Genomic DNA, 21,607 nt, shown 5'->3' on the forward strand with positions numbered 1-21,607 from the left:
ACTACAGTTCTGGCTCAAAATATTATTCAACATAAATTGAAAAAGGGTTAAATTAACAATTGGGGGTTGACTTTACATACACACATCTATTTATTCATATGGGGATGGGTGTAAACCTATTCATTAGCTGTATCTTCTAATGCTCTTCTATATCATGCAGTATTTTAAACTGATCTTGTTGGAGAGGCAACAATTTTCATTCAAAAGGATGTGGTGGTGGTGTAGCCAACTGCTCAGCAGTCCTCCAAGCATAGCCTTGTCTCTTGCAGGCTATCTGTTAAAAGGTTCCTTTTGGTTAATTTACGCAGTGCAATGCAAACACTTCTAATTTATTAGATTCCTAAGTAGTTCTTAGAGCTTACTTTTGGCTCATAAAGCTTTTGCATGACTTGAATGTTTTTTAAGGGGGGGGGATAGCATAAGACTTGACAAGCTAAATGAATTTTAAGAATTGCAGATGTTGCCTTGTAGATTAGAAATACACTACCGTTTAATAGATATGCCAGTGCTATTTTTTTTTTTTGCTAGAGCTTGTTCATTGTGTGCTGTGCTGTTAATTCAGAAGTAAAAAATTCTGTAAATAGAATCAAGTTTTAACATAAAAAGTACAGACCAATTGTTACTTTGTTCAGATACCCTAAGTACACTTTTTATTTTATTTTATTTTTTAATTTTAAAGTCAACTAAAATGTAAATGTTTCAACTGTCATTAGGCCTTCTATTTACAAGTGCCAGGATCGCTTTTGTAATTTGATATATTTTATATTTATTTAATTAATTTTCAGTTCACTTTTTTATTTTGAGTGGAATGCAATAATATAAAATGTATTTTTATACTTTTCCTTTTCACCCGTTTTGCTTTTTTCCCCTTAAGCATATTGCACAATAAAACTTTTTTTTATCTTTAAAGTGTATGTGTTTTCTTAACTCAAATTTCTTTCTTTTTTTTTTAAAGAAAAACAGTCTTAAGTTATGGGCATTTCCCCCGTCCCCAAGCTACAGATTAAGTAGCATAAAGTTCACCAACTTAGTATGAATGCTTCAAATGACAAAATATGGTAATCAGTGTTGTTATTTCTCTTCTGTTGCACATGAAGAATTAATATCTGAAATTCAGAGATTATTCCAGTATTTTAAACTTTGTAAAGCCAGCAATAAAACATAACAACAACCCCACTCCTAAACAATACCCTGGCCCAAGAGGCAGTCTACCAATGAAGCCACCTTCTGGTTGGCCTCTGGACTAGGTGGGCCTTTGGTCTAACCCAGCAAAAGGGTACTTTTTATGGGGTTTTTAATGCACACACAGACTCCACAGAGACATTGAGGTACATCTGTTTCTTTGTGTGCATGAAGCCCCCTTTTTTGCTATGGCACATCTCATGGAGGGATTCCAAACACTCCTCTCAGAAGAAAGGAGAAAACATTTACAGCATTTAAACAAGTTCACAGCATAACATGTCTGGGGTGGATGGGTTGTTATTTGTTTGCGGTTGTTACGTTATGTATTTTGTGTTTCTCCTGTAAAAACTGCCATGAGACATTCAGATTGTAGCCTTATGAGGCTTTGCCCTCGGGGGGGGGGGGATATTGCGCCTGGGAAAGGGAAAATGGGAGTCAACAGACACTCAAGGAATAGTTTTGGAGAAAATGCTTTATTTCTACCATCCATGAACTGGTAGAAGGAGCAAGTGTGATAGATTCACAAAACAAGCACGGGTTCACAGTCATTTGCACAGAGCATATATTCCCCTTCTAGTTCCCTCCCCTTTCTCCTCCCCTTCAGAGTCCTGCCCCATGTTGAGTTTCCTCTGAGCATGAACAGAAAGCTCCTGTCTTGGGACTATTGGACTCTTGGCACCCTTCCCAGGAAAGGGGGTGAGAAACCTTGCGTTCAGCATGTCCAAGATGTTGCAACTGAATGAGATAAGATTCAGTTCTCAGGCCTGCTCTGACAGAGTCTATTCATTAGCCTTTTTGAAGCTCTCTTGTGTTTTTTTTAAAAAAATATTTATTAAAGTTTTAAATGTTACAAAAAGAGAAAAGAGATAACTCCAAGTTAAACAAAAACTTGACAACACATCACAATAATGAAAGAAGAGAATAGAATTTTTTTTTATAAAAAACAGAAAAATAGAAACAATTAAAAAACACAATGAACCTTCCCATAATTTATCTTTCATTTGCTTGTTTCCTTGACCTCCTCGCACCTCCCTTTTTTGTATTCTAGTTCGGTTAGCTATTTCAGCAAATCCTTTCCATCTTTCCCAATTTTTATCCTATAATTTATCTTAATATAATGTAACTTTACCTTTCCTCCTTTCATCCATTAACAATCTATTTTTACTTAATCCTTTATAATATTTCTGCTAAAGCCACATAACTTCATTCCAGCCTCCTTCTAACATTCCTTAATTTTACAATGTTTCTGTAGATGAACTTTAAATTTCTTCCAATCTTCTTCCACTGACTCTTCTCCCTGGTCTCGGATTCTGCCAGTCATTTCCGCCAGTCCATCACCTTCATCTGCCATTCTTCCCGGGTGGGTAGATCTTGCGTCTTCCAGTACTTTGCACTTTTTGAAGCTCTCTTGTACTGATAAAAGTAACGGTTTGCCTATGCATCTTGTGAGATAACACAGGAAAACTTTAGCTGTGGATGTTTAGAAGACAGAAAGGAATTTTGAATAGTTTTGAGGCCTGGTTGGGGGGGGGGGTGACTTCAGGCCTAGGTGGGGTCACCTGTCCTCACCTCCTTCAAGATGAAGGGCGGTATATACATTTAATAAATGATAATTTTAACAATAATGATGTTAATAAATAATATTTTAAGGGCAATTCTTCCCTGCCTGGAGATGGAGAAGGTTGGGACAGCAGGGAATGGAATGTGATGGAATCTTGCTTGGAGCCAAAAGTGACCCGCCTGGTGGAAAATGTCTGTTGAGGCTGACAGCTGAAGAGATGAAAAATGGAGGGGGGAAGAGTGGTGTAGTGGTTAGAGTGCTGTACCAGGAGGACTTGAGAGAGTAGAGTACAAATCCCCACTCAGCCATGAAGCTCACCTAGGACCATGTATGCCAGTAGTATATAAAAGTGGTTGCGACAGACGGGATGAAGTAAGAAAACACAAGGAAAAGAGGGATTAAAAGGAACCATGGAAAAAGAGGATAGGAAGTCAATAAATATTTTTTGATCTTTTGTTGATTATTCAAAATCTTTGAAAGAATTTTCTTTGTTGTCTCGTTTTTGTTTGATGCTTTGGTGATGTGGAATGTTATCAGAAAAGCAAATAAATAAAATATTTATGGGAAAACATCCTGAATATGAAAGAAAGGAAGCTTCCCACCTCACAAGTAGAGCTGCAAGGAGACCAGCTGTGATGCCAACTGAATCGAACTTTCCTGCTTTCACAGGTTAAAAGGTCGAAACAAATTTTTAAAAAATTCCTTCCAGTAGAAGTGTGCATGCACACGAAAGCTCATACCAATAACAAACTTAGTTGGTCTCTAAGGTGCTACTGGAAGGAATTTTTTTATTTTGTTTCGACTACGGCAGATCAACACGGCTACCCACCTGCAGATAAAAAGGTGGGAGACCTACCTCATAGGGGTGTCATGGGTGGATGAAATAGGCAAAGGAAGAACTATGCCGCTTTTTGTCATCTTCATCATCATGCTTTATTAAATTTGTTAGTCGCTTTCTCTTGCCCAAGGCAACCCAAAGCGACTGACAACCAAATGTAATAATAAATTATTATTATTATTCATTAAATTTGTATATATCACCTGCAAATCTCAGAGCAGTCCACAGCATAAAAAGACAAGATGAAAAACACAGAACACCTGCTAAAACGGTGCACTGAAATGCAACAACGAAACGAAACGATTCTGCGCGTCCTGGTGGCGGTCCTGGCACTTGCCCTTCTCAATCATGGCCGCCTGCGCTTCCGCAGAGGAAGGGCCGAGAGGCCTGAGAGGCTGCGGGGAGGGGGGCGAGTCAGGTGACGGGAGACAAGATGGCTGCCTTCCCCTGGTAAGGACGGAGGAGCTTCTCTTGCAGATAGTCTTGGAGAGAGAAGCTGGGAGGAGGAGACGGCGGCTTGCGACGGGCAGCTTCCCGCTTTAATTCCCTTTTTGTCTTGCAAGGCTTTGCTGACATGTCTGGGGCGGGGTGGGTTCTTTTTGTGAGGTGTCTGGTATTTATTATTATCTTTCATGGCAGGCAGATATGGCACACCAGGCTCTAATAGGCTATGTGGTCCTTAGTTGTTTAAGTTTTATTTTTATTTTTTTAAGTTATTACTGATGGCACGTTTGCAGCTCACTGCCTTTCAGCAACCGCTTTGCTGTGATCCCTTATGCCGCAATATAAAGTTATTTTAAGCCATTGTGGCGAGAGTATCAGACTAGGACCTGAGAGGCATGGATTAAAACCCTCACTAAGCTGTGAAGCTCACTGGGTGCCCTTAGGCCATTCATTGTCTTTCAGCCTAACCTACCTCTGAGGGTTGTTGTAAAGTTAAAATGGGGAGCTGGCAGAACCCATGCATGCCGTATTGAGCTCGTTGGAGGAATTGTGAGATGTAAATGTAGTGACAAATAAAATATCAGGTGCCATTCTGGAAATCCTTAGCCATGGTGAGACAGGCAGAAATCTAACGGTGCGTCTCTTGGGAATTGTAGGTGTGAAGGGCCATGTATTTGGGGAAATAAGTGTTTAAAGCCCAAAGAGGCTTCAACAGCAAAGTGGGTCTTGGTATCTTGAAATAAATCAACATTTATTGCAATATATATTTCCTTAGTCTGTAGCCCTCTTCATTGGCTACATTATGTTAGCCTCATTTGGGATGTGTGCTTAGGTGATACATAAAGAGGCATCCTGGTGTGGTGATTAGTTAGTGTATTGGACTAAGGCTGAGGAAAACCCAGTTTCAAATCCTCTGTCAGCCTAACCCATTATTTGTGAGGATAAAATGCCCTGATAAAAATGCCATTAAAAACAGAGAAAATCCAAAATAGGATCCAGTGGTAATGAAATACAGAAATGTACAGTTTTGGCCTCTTCATTCAGCGGTGGGGTCGGCATGCTGAAGATCCCAGGTTTGGGCCCTGGTATCTCCAGATTACAAGGATCTGGTGTCAGATGATGGAAAAGATTTCTGCCTGAAATCCAGTCAAAATACTGGACTAGATCAAGGCTGGGGAACCTGTAGCCCTCCAGAAGATGTTCATGTCCTATTCCCATCAGCTTCAGCCAGCATAGATAGGGAGTTGGCAATTATGATGGGATTTGTAGTACAATAAAATCTGGTAGGCCACAGGCTCCTCATCTCTGGGTTAGATGGTCATGTAGTCTGATCTAGTATAAGGCAAAGTTCCTGTGTTTCTTTGTTTTTCTCTGTACACAGATGCCTCTGATTTTCACTTAACTTTCTTTATTTCACAACATTGCATGTACTGACTGCCGACAAAAAGAGAAGTGTTTTCTATTGCGACAACAGAAACACTGCACATTTGAAACAAGATGTCTTGTGGGTTCTAACTGGAAACAAGAGGTTAGCGCAGGCATACTTGCAAAGTATGTCCATGATGCTGAACCATGGACAATATGCCATACATTCCCTGCACATTGAAATCTAGCATGTCAGGAAGAAGGTGCAGGCTGTTGTAAAAAGCTGCACCCACACCACAGTGCCATGAGGTGGTAAACTTGTATAGCAGCTAAGTGCTCACTTGCTAGAACAGTTTGCTGTACAGCATACATTCCCTGCACATGGACATCTAGCATGTCAGGCAGAAGGCTAGGCTAAAACCCTGTCTAAAGTGAGCCCTGTCTAAAGTGACCACCTCAGAAAGAACTGAGAGTACACTTACTTTAGAAGTGTGGGAATGAGGGCAGGGAGGCACTACATAGTATAACATTTTTTTATTAGGTAATTGAATACTTTAAGGCAGGCATGTGGAAACTGTTGGGTGTTGTAATCCAACAACATCTGGAGGGCTACAGCTTTTTCGTTCTTGTGTTAGAGATCTGTGCATTCTCATGTTAGTAGTTTAGCTACTTTGGAATATATGTGCAATTTCAATATATATTTTTCTCCAGTCCACTTCCCTTTGGCATCCAGTTGGTGTCGCTGTTGATTTGTATTAGCAATCCACTGTGCCAATTCTCCTGGCCCTTTTTTATTTATTGCAGGAGAGCACAGTGGTAAGAGTACCATATATAAAATAAAGTTGAGGTCTTTGAAATTCAGATAACTTCAAGATGGCCACTCCCTTGTGCCTCTTGACTGGAATTGCATGGGCCCTGCTGTTCACACAACTGCATACATTTGCCTTATGTTTATAGATAAGTTGTGTTGAATGTAGAAGGATGGTGCTTGGCTTGATGAATGGGCTGTCTTTGAATTGCAAAGCAAATGTGGATGTTTTCTGCCTGTTAAAGGCTTTAATTAAATTTCCCTTGCAAGTTCCCTGTGAGACAATATTCCAAGTTTTAAATATAGAGTTTGGAGATTTAAGAAAAAATTGACTCTTCATAGAATCATGGAATTGTAGAGTTGGAAAGGGCCACTAGGGTCACCTAGTCCAACCCCCTGCGGTGCGGGATTTAGTGTGGTGTAGAGGTTAAGAATGGTAGATTTATAATCTGGGGAACTGGGTTCGCGTCTCCGCTCCTCCACATGCAGCTGCTGGGTGACCTTGGGCTATTCACACTTCTCTGAAGTCTCTCAGCCCCACTCACCTCACAGAGTGTTTGTTGTGGGGGAGAAAGGGAAAGGAGAATGTTAGCCGCTTGGAGACTCCTTCGGGTAGTGATAAAGCGGGTTATCAAATCCAAACTCCTCCTCTTCTTCTTCTTTTGCCCAATGTGGGGCTATTTGTTGGGTCTCTATAAGGGATGGGGAACCTCCAGATGTTGCTGGACTACAACTACCATCCTCCTGGTTCTTTGGCCATGTTGGCTGGAGTTGATGGGAGCCGAGTCCATCAACATCTGGAAGGCCACATTTTCCCTGCCCCTGGACTATGTTATAGCTGAATGGGGATTTGAACTCTGTTCCAGCATGCTATCCAGCAGGAGTGGCTAACTTTTTTTGGGCACGACAGCTTCATTCACTCTTGGCCAATCCTCTGAGGCCTGTGTGCTGCCAGTGAGGGCATTCAATCCATGTTCTTACACAGGCACACAGCTTCCTTTCCTTGGACATCAGATGAGTAGGTGGGGACACGGCAATTTTTATCCCCAGCTGAGTGCTGGGCCAAGGGAAGAGGTTCAAACTTCTCTTCCTACCCCAGCATTTTGTCACTTTTCATTTTTTGCCCTTTAGCCGCTGTCAAAACTGGTGATGTATCATGAGACCAGAAGAATTTGCTTGCAAGCTGAACCATTCTGGCTCTTTGGCAATCACTGAGTGGTAATTGTTACAGATAGGTAGCCGTGTTGGTCTGCCATAGTCAAAACAAAAAAATTCCTTCCAGTAGCACCTTAAAGACCAACTAAGTCAGTTCTTGGTATGAGCTTTCGTGTGCATGCACACTTCTTCAGATACACTGAAACAGAAGTTTCCAGACCTTTCTATATAGTGAGAAGGTGGGGAGGGGTATTACTCAGAAGGGTGGTAGGAATGGGTGATTGGCAGATAGCTGTGATGAGCCTGTTGACGACTCTTAACGACTGCAATAGGTCTTACAGGAGGAAGCAAGGGGTGAAAAGGTGAAAAATGGCTTTGTCATGTATAATGAGATAAGAATCCAAGGTCTTTGTTCAGGCCAGGTTTTTCCATTGTTTTAAGTTTGGTGATAAGTTGTAATTCAGCAGCTTCTCTTTGCCACCAAACTCTGCCAATTTGTCCTTACCCACAACAACTTCAAATTCGGTGATGACCTGTTCCTTCAGATCAGCGGCACAGCAATGGGCACCCGCATGGCCCCACAGTACGCCAACATCTTCATGGCAGATTTAGAACAACGTTTCCTAAACTCTTACCCACTCAAACCTCTCTTATACCTGCGATACATTGACGATATTTTTATCATCTGGACACATGGTCAACAGACCCTGAACACCTTCCACCAGAAATTCAATGATTTTCACCCCACAATCAACCTAACAATGAATCAATCTATGCAAGAAATACATTTTCTGGACACTACTATAAAAATACAGGATGGGCACATAGACACCACCTTATACCGTAAACCAACTGACCGACAAACATATCTACATGCCTCTAGCTACCATCCCAAACATACCAAACAGTCCATTGTATATAGCCAGGCACTACGTTACAGCCGCATCTGTTCCAATTCTACTGACAGAGACTCTCACCTAAGAGATCTACAGCAAACCTTTTTAGAACTAAAATACCCAACAGATGAAGTTAGACAACAGATCAACAGAGCCAGACTGATACCCAGAGAGAACTTGCTGCAAGACAGACCCAAAAAAGAAAATAACAGAACACCTCTAGTCATCACATACAGCTCCCAAGTTAAAACAGTACAACGCATCATCAGAGATCTACAACCTCTCCTGGACAATGACAGTTCTCTTTCTCAAGCTCTGGGAGGAAGACCTTTCATTGCCTACAGACAGCCACCCAGTCTTAAACAACTCCTAACCCACAATAATACTACAACCAGACCTAACACAGACACTGGCACCAGAGCCTGTAATAAACCCAGATGCCAACTTTGCTGCCACATACACCCGGACAACACCATTACTGGCCCCAACAACATCACACATACCATTTCGGGACTATTTAATTGCTCATCGTCTAACATTGTGTATGCCATAAAATGCCAACAGTGTCCTTCAGCTCTCTATATTGGACAAACAGGCCAGACCTTACGCCAAAGAATAAACGGACATAAATCGGACATCAGGAATCACAAGACAGAGAAACCAGTAGGAGAACACTTCAATCTCCCAGGACATTCTATACAAGATCTCAAAGTAGCTGTTTTACTACAAAGGAATTTCAGAAATAGACTGGAAAGAGAAGCTGCTGAATTACAACTTATCACCAAACTTAAAACAATGGAAAAACCTGGCCTGAACAAAGACCTTGGATTCTTATCTCATTATACATGACAAAGCCATTTTTCACCTTTTCACCCCTTGCTTCCTCCTGTAAGACCTATTGCAGTCGTTAAGAGTCGTCAACAGGCTCATCACAGCTATCTGCCAATCACCCATTCCTACCACCCTTCTGAGTAATACCCCTCCCCACCTTCTCACTATATAGAAAGGTCTGGAAACTTCTGTTTCAGTGTATCTGAAGAAGTGTGCATGCACACGAAAGCTCATACCAAGAACTGACTTAGTTGGTCTTTAAGGTGCTACTGGAAGGAATTTTTTTGTTTTGAGTGGTAATTGCTTTCAAAAGTGTAACATTTACCACTTGCTGACTGGCTTTTAAAATAAAGATTTAGAGTTGAGCCCAATTAAATCATTGCGCTTGTGGAACAACGCTTCCCTTCTCTCCCCTCCTCCTGTGCGTCTCTCAGATTTGCTCTGGGCAGCCTGCCAACCCTCCAGAACAGTTTGAGGGGGGCAGGGATGTAGGGGAAGGGGTCAGAGGGAGGGGAAATTCAGGTGCATCAGTGAAAGGCATTCCACGAACACAATTACAATCCAATAATAATACTAACACATAGTAATAATTCTTTGTAACTTTTCAAAGCACTTCATTATCTAGTTGTAATCAAGTAAGCTAAATCAGTACAGTCGTACCTTAGTTTTTGAACAGCTTAGTTCTCGAATGCTTTGGCTCCCGAATGCTGCAAACCTGGAAGTGACTGTTTTGGTTTGCGAACTATTTTTGGAAGCCGAACATCTGATGGGGCTTCCGATTGGCTGCAGGAGCTCCCTGCAGTCAGTCAGAAGCCGCGCTTTGGTTTCCGAACATTTTGGAAGTCGGAGGGACTTCCGAAGTAGATTTGGTTTGACTTCCCAAGGTACGACTGTACTATTACATGCCCCGTCCCCATCCCATTCCCAATGTTAATGTTGGGACTGAGGTTAAGTGGGAGTCATTTGGCTTAGGTTTTCTGGTGAGTTCATGGTACATGGAAGGCTCAAGCTGAGGACTTCCTGATTCATAGCTCAGCCTCCTGGTCACTGCTATGCCAGCTTTTCAAGATACCATGTAGGTGTTTGCTAGAGTAAATTTTTTGTGTGTGTGAATCTGGGATTGGTGCACAGGATGACCTAAGGCTAGGATTCTCTTCATTTTACTGTTCACCCGGTAAAAATTAGTCCCTGCATAAGATGTCTGTGCATTCATAGGACACCTTTTAAAAGCCAGCCAGTGAGTGCAAAAAGCTGTGCTAGAAGTGGTCTTGTGTTTGTTGTCCCAGGTTCCAATATTGTCATGTTACTGTCTCAAACAGGCACAATTTTCTAAGGTCCAGATTGCAATTTGCAATAGAAACCAGCATTTAAAGTTTCGGCTGTGTGCATTTGCTTTCAGCTGCTGCTTTAGATTCTTCTGAGGTCCAGCAAAAATGCTGTTTCTGTGAAAGGGTGAAGGGAACTCTCTCTCTCTCTCACCCAAACTCTGTGCTGTTTTAATTGTGAAAGTCCTTACAAATGCTAATAAGCTCAAGGGGCCAGCAAAGTAGCAGAAGTGTGGGGGAAACATTGAGAATAGTGCATTCAAGTGAATATTTATGCACAGGGCAGGCAGGAAACTGGAGATTAAGAAATGTAGGGAGACAGGCATGAGCATCCTTCCCTGGGTTCTTTTTCTCCTCCTTTTACAATGTCTCATTAGGTTGTAAAGCCGTTCCTTTCAGTAGCACTGCTGGGCTGTCTGATTCAATTGGCCTTCAGAGTTGCACAGTCGGTTGGTGGCTGAGCCCTTGTCCAATGCTTTTTTAGAATAAGTGTTGTCTCTGCTTAGAAGAGTTGTGAAAATGCAGTTGATTTGCAGGACATGACTGGCAGGTTATTTCCCCCAGTTTTTTTTCACCTGAAGTTTATGCCAGCTAAAAATAAGCAGCAGATTTGTAATGTGATGGATTTCACAGTTGATAAAGACAACAATAGAAGGAATCTTTGCAGCTTCTTTTGTTTGATTGAAGCACTGGCAGTTCCTCTGTTTGATGCCTTCGAATGATGAGAAAAGGGTAAAAGATGACAGACAAAAGGAAGTATTCCTTTAGAAATGGAAACTAAGCAATAAAAAGGACTGTCAGTGGCACACAAGCACAAATGACTTTATAAAACAGGAGTGGGGAACTGGATCTGGCTGGTGGGATCTCTTCAGTGCCGGATATGCATGGCTGTCCAGCCTTTGCCTAAACACCCCCAGTGAGGGAGAGCTCACCACCCCACGGGTCATTTATTCCACTGTCAAGCTGCTACTCTCATCAATAAGTTTATCCTGATGTTCAGCTGAAATCTGCCCCCCTGTAACTTGCACCCATTCAGATGGTCTATCATGTCATGTTAGTTTGATCCTCAGTCTCTGTGCCATGTGCTTCTCTAAGCATCTTCTTGTGGAAAAATGTGGCTTGTAAACACAACACACAAACTTTGATCCTCCTCCAAATTGCTTCCATAGGGAGCTGCCAGCTGTGGGTACCATAGCTAAGTGACGTGTCCTGCTCCTTTTTGCACAGAATGATGGAGTTAGGTCAGTGTTATAAACTGAGATATGAAAGCCAGAATCTAAATGGCACCTTAAACTTGGGTTATGGGCACAACAATGGAATGTCTAGGTGCATTTTTTTTAGAGATACCACATTTTCTTGTGATTTTCTTCTCCAGAAACCGTTGCACGTGAATGCTTAGTGTGTGCTTCCAAATCTCAGTTCTATAAGTTCTTTATGCTTTTCTCCTTCAGGCATGCTAGATCAAGAAACTACGTACGTGAATTGGAATCATGCAGACTGGAAACCGTGTCTGTGGATTTTGGAGACTACCATCCACTCAAACCCATTACAGTAGGTTTCCTTTGCAACCTTTCAACAGTCCTGTGTAGCCATGTTGGTCCAGAAGACCGGGGACAAACTAATGAACAGACCCTTCTTGGTTCTCATGCTCATGCTCTGGAATGGGCCCATCTCTGTGTGCCTTCTAGCACTTGATGGAAGAAGCCTTGCTTCTTTAAAGAAGACTTTGGGAAAAGGGGAACTGTGCACCATTTGTGCAGTTTACACCGATATTAGAATTTTCAGTTTTCTAGTTGTGAGATGTGGATTTGATTCATACAGCTAGAGCCCCGATTTACTTCCTTAATCCTATGCACAGTTAGACTGTGCCTAGAACTAGTTCATTTCTTCACCATTGTATTCCTAAATTGGGATTGGGCAAAATGGTACCCTCTGGATAACAACTCCTGTCAGTCCTTGCCAGCATGGGGAAAGGTCAGGGATGATGGGAATTGTAGTAACTAACATCGGCAGTGCATCACATTGACTACCCCTGCCTAACGCAAAGGACTTAGGCATGCAAAACTCAGTTTAGAGGATTGCAGCTTCGCCTTCAATTCTGTATGCACATATCTGGGTGTAAGTCCTATTGAACACAGTGGAACTTGCTTCTGAGTAGACAGTTGTACAGTCGCACAGCCTTGGTGCAAGATAGCAGTTTACGGCTGCATTCATATGCACACTTATCTTGGAGTAAGCCTTATTAAAATAAGCAAGGCTGAGTAAATGTGCAAAAAATAGTCTTGTTAGTATCTGGCGCTCCTTCTCACTATTATTATGTATTCCTCAGGTAATGGAATCAAAGACAAAGAAATTAGGCCGCAAAGGAAGCACTTCCTCTACTTCCTCCTCCTCTTCCAGTTCAATGATGGATCCTGAGCAGTGTGTTGGACGGCACTGATCCTTTGTCATTGTTTGCTGCAACTGCAGATCCCCTGCTGACTGCAACTACGGTAACATTCTTGTCGCATTGACTAGATCCTTCTGAGCCTGCCTGCCTGCAGCTCTGCACTGTGGCCTGTAATGGAATGATGATGGATTGAGGAAGGGCCATAGCTCAGAGGTAGAGCATCTGCCTTGGGTACAGAAGGTTCCAGGTTCAATTCCTGGCATCTCCAAGCAGGGCTGGGCTGGGGAAAACCCCTGCTTGAATCCCTGGAGAGTCACTTGCTGGTCAATGATGATGATGATGATGATGATGATGATGATTTATTATTTATACCGCACCTATCTGGCTGGGTTTCCCCAGCCACTCTGAGCTAGATAAACCAGTGGCCTGACACAATATGAGACAGCTTCCTTTGCTCTGAACCAGGGACTGGGCTTTTTTGGTGGTGGCCCTTAACTTACAGAATCTATTTCATGTTCCTCCATCATTGTTTGTTTTAAAAAGGTTTTGGCTCATTTTTATGAAACAATATACTTTTTATTTAAGTTGCATTTTTTTTAATGCTCCACTTTAGATCAGATTCTACTGTCCACCTTAGTATATATGCATATTTGTTTAACTGATAGTGTCTTTTTTATTTCATATATATATATATATATATATATATATATATATATATGCAGTACTGCTCCTGAACCAGGTATCAAGGCGATGTACATCACAACATCAAACGCATTCAGGAAACAATTAGAAACAGACAGAGAATCACTGAGCAGGAAAAGAAATTAAGAATTTAGCAAATGCTTGAGTGAACAAAAGTATATTTAATTGCCAGCAAAAAAGCATACTGCTGGGAGAAGGTTGTTTCATAATGTGAGCTGGAAATGTCTGAGAATGTCCTTGCTCTGCTTGCCATCTGGTGGCTCAAAGCAGGCCTTGGCCACCACCAAGAGAGGTGCTTTCAAAGCTCTTGGTAGGCAGGAAGGTTCATCTGGCTGTTTCACCGTTACATACTGCCTTGTGCCGGTTCTCATGTCCTGAAAGGTGGCTTAAGAAAGATTTTGCTAGTAGTAGATGCACAAATGTTTATGCAGGCATTGCTAGGATGTGTATCATTAGTTATCCGTGTTCAGGGGTGGGAATCCTCGGATCATGGGTGTCAGGCTGGAGGAATCCTCTCCCCCCCCCCCCGATGGCACCGAGAATCAGGGAGGAAACAAGAAAGTTCTTGTGATTTATTCAGTCATCATGGTGAAAGACAAAGAAATCCAATCATTCCTCCATGATGGAGCTGCTCGCACTGAGCTCCTCCTCTCTTCCCTTCTAACAACAACACCTGCTTCTACGGCGTCTGCCTGTGGCCAACTGTGGTTGTGCCCTTTGTTCTTGCACCGTTAACGAATGCCACGCTTTGGGAGAAGGGGGGTCGGTTATGCTGTCTAGTGACATGTCAGCTAGCTGCTCTGTCTCCTTCTCCTAACACTGCATAACTCTACTGTTCTCCTGTCTCTGAGCTTTTATCTTCCTCAAAGCCCTGTTGTAATTCTTTTTTTAAAAAGTATTTTTTATTAGGAATTTCAACATAACAATTTATCAAAAATACATCATCCCCGCCCCCTCCATTTTCTCCCTCCTCCCTCCCCTAAAAAGAAAAATCCCCCCCACCCCCTTGACTTCCCTCAGCTCCTCTCTCTGGTTTCTCAGCACATATTATTCTTGGCTTGTTATAAAGTTGTAAAAACCCTCAATTTGTCTATCGGTATGTTACCAATAAAGAGTTTGTGAATGTTTATTCAAAACCTGCCAAAGAGTTCAGTTCATTTTGTTGTTTCTTTAAGTACTTCGTAAAAGGTTCCCATTCTTCTTTAAAGTCACAGCTATCCTTGTCACGTAATTTATGTGTCAGTTTTGCCAATTCCGCATAATCCATAAGTTTCTCTTGCCATAGTTCTTTAGTTGGGATTTCCTCATTCTTCCATTCTTGTGCTATTAAGACTCCTGCCGCCGTTGTTGCATACATGAAAATGTTTTTTCCTTGGCAGGTCTTTTCCTACAATCCCTAACAAGAAAGCTTCAGGCTTTTTTACAAATGTTAATTGGAACATTTTCTTCAACTCATTATATATCATTTCCCAATTTTTTTTATTTTACTACAATCCCACCACATACGATAAAAAGTCCCTTCTTTTTCCTTACATTTCCAACACAGATTTGAACTGGTTTTATACATTCTTCCTAACTGCCCTGGTGTTATATACCATCTATACATCATTTTCATATAGTTTTCTTTCAACAAAGAACAATCTGCGAATTTTAAATCAATTTTCCATAACCTTCCGCAATCTTCCAACATGATGCCTATATCAAAGCCCTGTTGTAATTCGAGACTACCTTCCTCTTCCCTGGAAGCTACAGGCAAAAAGGGGGAGGGGGGAGATCACCACTCCTCCTCTTTCATCCAGTCCCTGACACAGGGCCCAAACGTGGCCCTCTGGGTCTCTCCATCTGGCCCTTGGAACTCTTCCCAGGCCACACCCACTTACTGGCTCTGCTCCACACCCTGAGTGTATTTGCCTGGCTGGAATGTGTGTGCTTGAGCCGGGATAATGTCTGTCGCTTGCCTAGAGGACAAAGAGGACTGTGCAAATGTGTTTAAGAGCCAGCCTACTGCACAAAGATAGAATTTGCACCCCTTGCTCTACCCACATTTGCCTCTGGCCCTGCCCAGCACGGGCGTCTCTGTAAACTGAATGCCATCCTTGCCCTGAAAAATATGGGTGAGATTTATCAGTATTTTTAAATGATGAAATATGCCTTTACAACAACATACCAGTGGCCAAACGTCTCATTTACGTGGAGGATTCTGTGCCTCGCTTCTCTCTCTTCTGCAGGATAGCGCCAGAAAGAAACGGGATAAAGATGATTCCTCGGCTGTTGGCAGTGACTTTGAGCCTTGGTCGAGCAAACGGGCTGACATCCTTGCTCGGTACACAACAAACGAAAAGCTTTCCATTGTGAGTGAACGTTCGGTTATTTTTCAAGAGGAAAGGTGGGATATAAATGCAACAACAACAACTACAACAACAATTAATGATAATAATATCAACAAAGTAGGAAAGTAGGTCCAGTCTTTTTGGGTGTGCAAGCACATACAATAAATTTTGATTTAGCATAGCAGATGTTTGTAATGTTCATTTTTAAGCCATTGAGAGAACAGCATAGCATCCTTCTGAATTGTTGTGCATATTTATTCCTAAAGGCACTTAAAAATTAGTGCATGGGAGGGTAGGATGGGCATGGAAATAGCAGTGTAACCGTGCCTACTCAGAAGGAAGCCCCATTGGATTCAGTTGGGCAGGAAGTGGGTTTGGGATTGCATCCTAAAGCAGCACGACTGAACTTAGGGTTGTATCCAGTGATAGTCATATAGAGAGCAGACCCATTAAAAGGAACAGACATGACCCAGAGCTCATCCATATTTACCTTTTGCCCTGACAAAAGCCTTCATCCCATATGCCCTGTCTTTTATCATGGTTACTGTAAAACCACACTTTTACATCGGAAACAATGTGTTGCCTGAGCTTGAGAGTCTCAGAACTGTTCCTCGGGCAGGATGTTAAACACAACATCCCTCTTAATCCCTGAATATTTAAAATAAAAGTTTAGCATCCTACTCTTAAGAACTCTTAACAACTTTTAATTACAACCTATCATGGTTCACATTGTTCTGGCTTTTTGTTATACCACTACACCTGTCAGCTGTTGGGAATTATTGCTTTTGAAAACACATGTTTTGTTTCATTGCAGAACTTGTGTATGGGATCTGAAAAAGGTACGTGGTCACTTTAATATGTAGCTCTGTGGAAGGGGGGAAAATGCTCTAAACATGTCACAGAATTTTCTATTTTCCTACTTGCTTATGGGAATATTGAAATTGCCACATAAATATTCCACAGCGCATGGTTACGAGAAAAGCTGGAAATTAGGTGCAAAATATCTCAATAATCTAACTGTGAAACATGAAGTTTCAATAGCCATCGTCCCGTTAAAAGACGTAATTTAGGTTAGTGCTGCTCCAAGTGGTGGTCTGTGGACTGGTACCAGTCCATGAGCAATCAACTGTAGGACCCTAGCAACTCCACCACAGTCCAGGTTGGGTAGGATGCCTTAGGGACCAAGCATGGTATGGTCCCTGGTATTTTGGGGCAGAAAATTGCCAGTCCATCACATCAGATAGCTTGAGAAGCACTGATTTAGGCATTATGTAGTGGCGCTGTGGGTTAAACCACTGAACCTAGGACTTGCTGATCAGAAGGTCGGTGGTTCAAATCCCTGTGATGGGGTGAGCTCCCATTGCTCAGTCCCTGCTCCTGCCAACCTAGCAATTCGAAAGCACGTCAAAGTGCAAGTAGACAAATAAGGTACCGCTCTGGCAGGAAGGTAAATGGCGTTTCCGTGCGCTGCTCTGGTTTGCCAGAAGCGGCTTAGTCATTCTGGCCACATGACCCGGAAGCTGTATTCCGGCTCCCTCGGCCAGTAAAGCGAGATGAGCGCCGCAACCCCAGAGTCGGTCACGACTGGACCTAATGGTTAGGGGTCCCTTTACCTTTACCTGTTATTTACAGGTAGCGACTGATTTGCACGGGGGTTATGTTCCAGAGCCCTACGTGCGTTGGTGGGGCCTGAGCAAGGCCGCCTCGTTCTTCCTTGTTCCTCTCCCACTCCGCCCTGTTCTGCCTGTTTTTGTGACCTTTTGGTTCACATCTGTGGTTGGCTCTATTCAGAATTGCGCACATATGGGATGCACCTAAAACTGTCACTGCCTGTACATCAGCCCCAAATTAGCAACGAATCCCTCCTTCCCAAATTTATTCAGTGGCTTGTTTGGGAATGGTTTCGTAGGGTCACAGGCTTGTAGAGTTGGAAGGGACCACAAGGGTCATCTAGTCCAAACCCCCTGCAACGCAGGAATCTCTTGTGCAATGTGGGGCTCCAACCCACGACCCTGAGATTAAGAGTCTTATGTTTTGCCGACTGAGCTCTGTTGCAGTTTAAAGCATTCCAGTATGTGATTCCCTTCAGGAAAAGCAACAACTCCTGGATCAGCAGTTTCTGAGAAGGTGCGGACAAGGCTGGAAGAGCTGGATGATCTTGAAGAGGTGAGCGAGCACTTTCATTTCCCTACATTTATACCCCACCACCCTGCTTTTAAAATAAAATATTCAGGGTAGCTCTCAAAACGGAACAAAATAGACTAATGAGAAAAAAAACAGCAATAAGGCCAGCAGCAGTTTTCAGACTGGAAAAAAACAAGGGCAAAATACATGAAAGGATGGTAATCTAAAAATTGGTTGCTGAGATATAATAATAATAATAATAATAATAATAATAATAATAATTTATACCCTGCAGCTTCCAACAGAACACTAAAATACAGTAACCTATTAAACATTAAAAGCTTCCCTAAACAGGGCTGCCTTCAGATGTCTTCTAAAAGTGTGGTAGTTGTTTTTCTCTTTGACATCTGGTGGGAGGGCATTCCACAGGGCGGGTGCCACTACTGAGAAGGCCCTCTGCCTGGTTCCCTTTAACTTAGCTTCACGCAGCGAGGGAGCCGCCAGAAGGCCCTCGGCACTGGACCTCAGTGTCCAGGCAGAACGATGGGGGTGGAGACGCTCCTTCAGGTATACTGGACTGAGGCTGTTTAGGGCTTTAAAGGTCAGCACCAACACTTTGAATTGTGCTCGGAAACGTACTGGGAGCCAGTGTAGGTCTTTCAAGAATGGTGTTATATGGTCTCAGCAGCCACTCCCAGTCACCAGTCTAGCTGCCGCATTCTGGATTAGTTGTAGTTTCTGGGTCACCTTCAAAGGTAGCCCCACATAGAGCACTTTGCAGTAGTCCAAGCAAGAGATAACTAGAGCATGCAGTACTCTGGTGAGACAGTCCGTGGGCAGGTAGGGTCTCAGCCTGCGTACTAGATGGAGCTGATAAACAGCTGCCCTGGACACAGAATTGACCTGCGCCTCTGTGGACATGTTTTGAGACTATAGTTCCCATCATCCCTGACCACTGCTCCTGTTAGCTAGGGATGATTGGAGTTGTAGTCCCAAAACATCTGGAGGGCCGAGTTTGCCTATGCCTGCCTTAAGACCCCTCCTCCGAAGCCCTTTGATTCTGTTGGTTCACTTTATTTCCAGGTCACATTTCATGATTTTAACAATATTTATTCAAAACAAGAGCAGCAGCAGAGCCCTCCGGTGGCCCAGTGCTTGATTTCTAGTTTTTTAAAAATAAAAAGAAAGAAAGAAAGAAAGCGTAATGACATCAGTCTTCCCACACCCTACTTCCCAATGTACACCGGCTTCCTGAGAGGCACAGCATTTGATGCATTGATCCTGCAATTTGTAGCGATATAAATATCAAGAGATTCTGCCGGAGGGTAAATCATGCAACCCGGTGGTGCTCTTTGACTGCAGAGGATGCTGCTGGCCTGCTTCAAAGGAGAGCCAAACGCATCCAGCTGCCCTTGAATTTCAATGATAGTTTTGTTATGTAATCTACCACTTGGCAGCTCTGCAGAAGCCAAAGGGAGAGGAAGAAGCTCTTGGGAAAAAAGAAGCTTTCCTTGTTTTTCATACGTTTATAAATTCACTTGTTTTGCACACTGCTTCCTTCTTTTTTCCAGGGGTCACAAAAGGAGCTGTTAAACTTGACTCAGCAAGATTATACAAACCGGATCGAAGAACTCAATCAATCTTTGAAGGATGCTTGGGCCTCGGATCAAAAAGTGAAAGCTCTAAAGATAGTCATACAGGTTAGCGTTACATGTCGAGCGTGTTCTGCACATCATAATGATTGGGGTTAAAGCATAGCGAAAATTGCGTGTTAAAGGTGCTGTTAATTCTGTTGGGCTCCAAAAGGACGCCTGGGAGCAGCGCTGACCCTTAGCCCTTGATCAAGATGCCCCTCTCTCTGAGCCAGACCCACCTCTTTCTTGATGGTGTTACCCTGGGGCGGACCTTGGTAATATGGCTTTGGGAAGGAGGTGCGAGGCTCTGGCAGGGTCCTTGAGCCCTCCTCCTTCCTTCCCAAAGTCTAGAAAGTGCTTGCCCAGCTTTGGGAAGGAAGTAGGAAGGCTCTAGGACCCTGTCAAAGCCCCCACAAGCAGCTACAGGAAGGAGCAGCAGCAGGGGCAGGCGCTGGGTGCCCTGCTGGTGAATGAGCCTCAGCAGATGCACAAAGATGCTAATTTGTGATGCCAGGCTCTGGGTGGCTACCAGCTGACCTGCCGGTCTCCCTTCCTCCCGTCTGCTGGTTGTTTGCCTCTTTTACTCTCCCCTCCTCTGCCTATTGCACCTTCTAGGGCAGGAGGCAGAGTGGAATTGAAAGGGCCTCTTAAGCTACGCAGAAGTGGCAGGAGAAGGAATGCTTGGAAAGGCAGTCGTTGCAATTTTTGTTTAATTCTTCATCCCTGGTTGTTGCAGCGGGAGGGTGGTCTGAGCAGGATCTTTGGGTGTGCTTGCTTTTAGTTCCATGGGGGTGCAGAGGTGGCCAACAGTTGTGAAAACCTGGAGGGGCCTGGTCCCCCTGTTTTAATTATGATTGCTTATCCTTTAGGGAGGAATGACATCTGGTATATCTATATATCTGGAGTATATTATGGAAGAATTGTAGCTTGGGGCAGAGCACCTGCTGTGAATGCAGATGGTCCCAGTTTTAATCCCTGGCATCTCTAGGGCTAGGGGTGTCCCCTGTCTGAAACCTGCTCCCAGTCGGTGTTGACAGCACTGATCTAGATGGACCAGGAATGCGGGGGGCGCTGTGGTCTAAAACACTGAGCCTCTTGGGCTTGCCGATCAGAAGGTCGGCAGTTTGAATCCCTGCAATGAGGCGAGCTCCCGTTGCTCTATTGCAGCTCCTGCCAACCTAGCAGTTTGAAAACATGCCAGTGCAGGTAGATAAATATGTACTGCTGCGGTGGGAAGGTAAACGGCGTTTCTGTGTGCTCTGGTTTCTGTCACAGTGTTCCGTTGCACCAAAAGCGGTTTGGTCATGTTGGCCACATTACCCAGAAAGCTGTCTTTGGACAAACGCCGGCTCCCTCGGCCTGAAAGCAAGATGAGCACCACAACCCCATAGTTGTCTTTGACTGGACTTAACCATCCAGGGGTTCTTTACCTTTACCTTACCTAGAGGGACCAGTGCTCTAGCTGTATAAAGGCAGCTTCCAATGTTCATAGTTAAGACAAGCAGTACCAGTAACAGGGCCTTTTTAGTAGTAACGCCAACTTGTACAGCTAGCTCCCTGAAGCCTCCTAAGCTCACCGCTTTCGTGTTTTAAGAGAGTTAGTGAAACACTATGTTTTGGGCAACCTTTTGCTGTTTGATTTTCAGAATGATCATTGGAAGCAGCCTTAGACTACTAGATCATATATTTCCCCCATCTAGCTCAGTAGAGTCTACTCTGACTGGCAGTGCCTCTTTTAGAGCTAAAGTATAGGCCTTTCCAGGGATTGAATCTGGTAACTTCTGCATACAAAACCATGTATCGCTGTGCTGTAGCCTCTCCCTTAGTCACATGCTGTTTTGAATCCCTTTTTTGGCACTTCAAAATAATTTCCTAGTGTAGATATTTTCTTTACTACGTGAACTTAGTCATTTCTTCTTTCTCTTTTCCCTCCTTAGTGTTCTAAACTTCTTTCAGACACAACGGTGATTCAGTTTTATCCAAGCAAATTCGTCTTAATAACAGACATACTTGACACATTTGG

General features: G+C 43.2%; 1 protein-coding gene across 1 annotated transcript in view; it reads left to right on the top strand.

Annotated features, from left to right (window-relative positions):
* Positions 1–3,992: 3,992 nt before the first annotated feature.
* Positions 3,993–21,607, top strand: part of VPS35L (VPS35 endosomal protein sorting factor like) — an 80,827-nt gene continuing 63,212 nt past the window's right edge. Inside the window, 9 exon segments of the mRNA XM_081839625.1 lie at positions 3,993–4,031; positions 11,857–11,956; positions 12,735–12,820; positions 12,822–12,897; positions 15,725–15,847; positions 16,641–16,665; positions 17,916–17,992; positions 19,522–19,650; positions 21,522–21,606. Of these exon segments, the coding sequence (XP_081695751.1) occupies positions 4,015–4,031; positions 11,857–11,956; positions 12,735–12,820; positions 12,822–12,897; positions 15,725–15,847; positions 16,641–16,665; positions 17,916–17,992; positions 19,522–19,650; positions 21,522–21,606 (718 nt within the window). The 5' untranslated portion in view covers positions 3,993–4,014.

Source organism: Podarcis erhardii (genome assembly GCF_964252035.2).
Source record: "Podarcis erhardii genome assembly, chromosome: 14".
Lineage (NCBI taxonomy): Eukaryota > Metazoa > Chordata > Lepidosauria > Squamata > Lacertidae > Podarcis > Podarcis erhardii.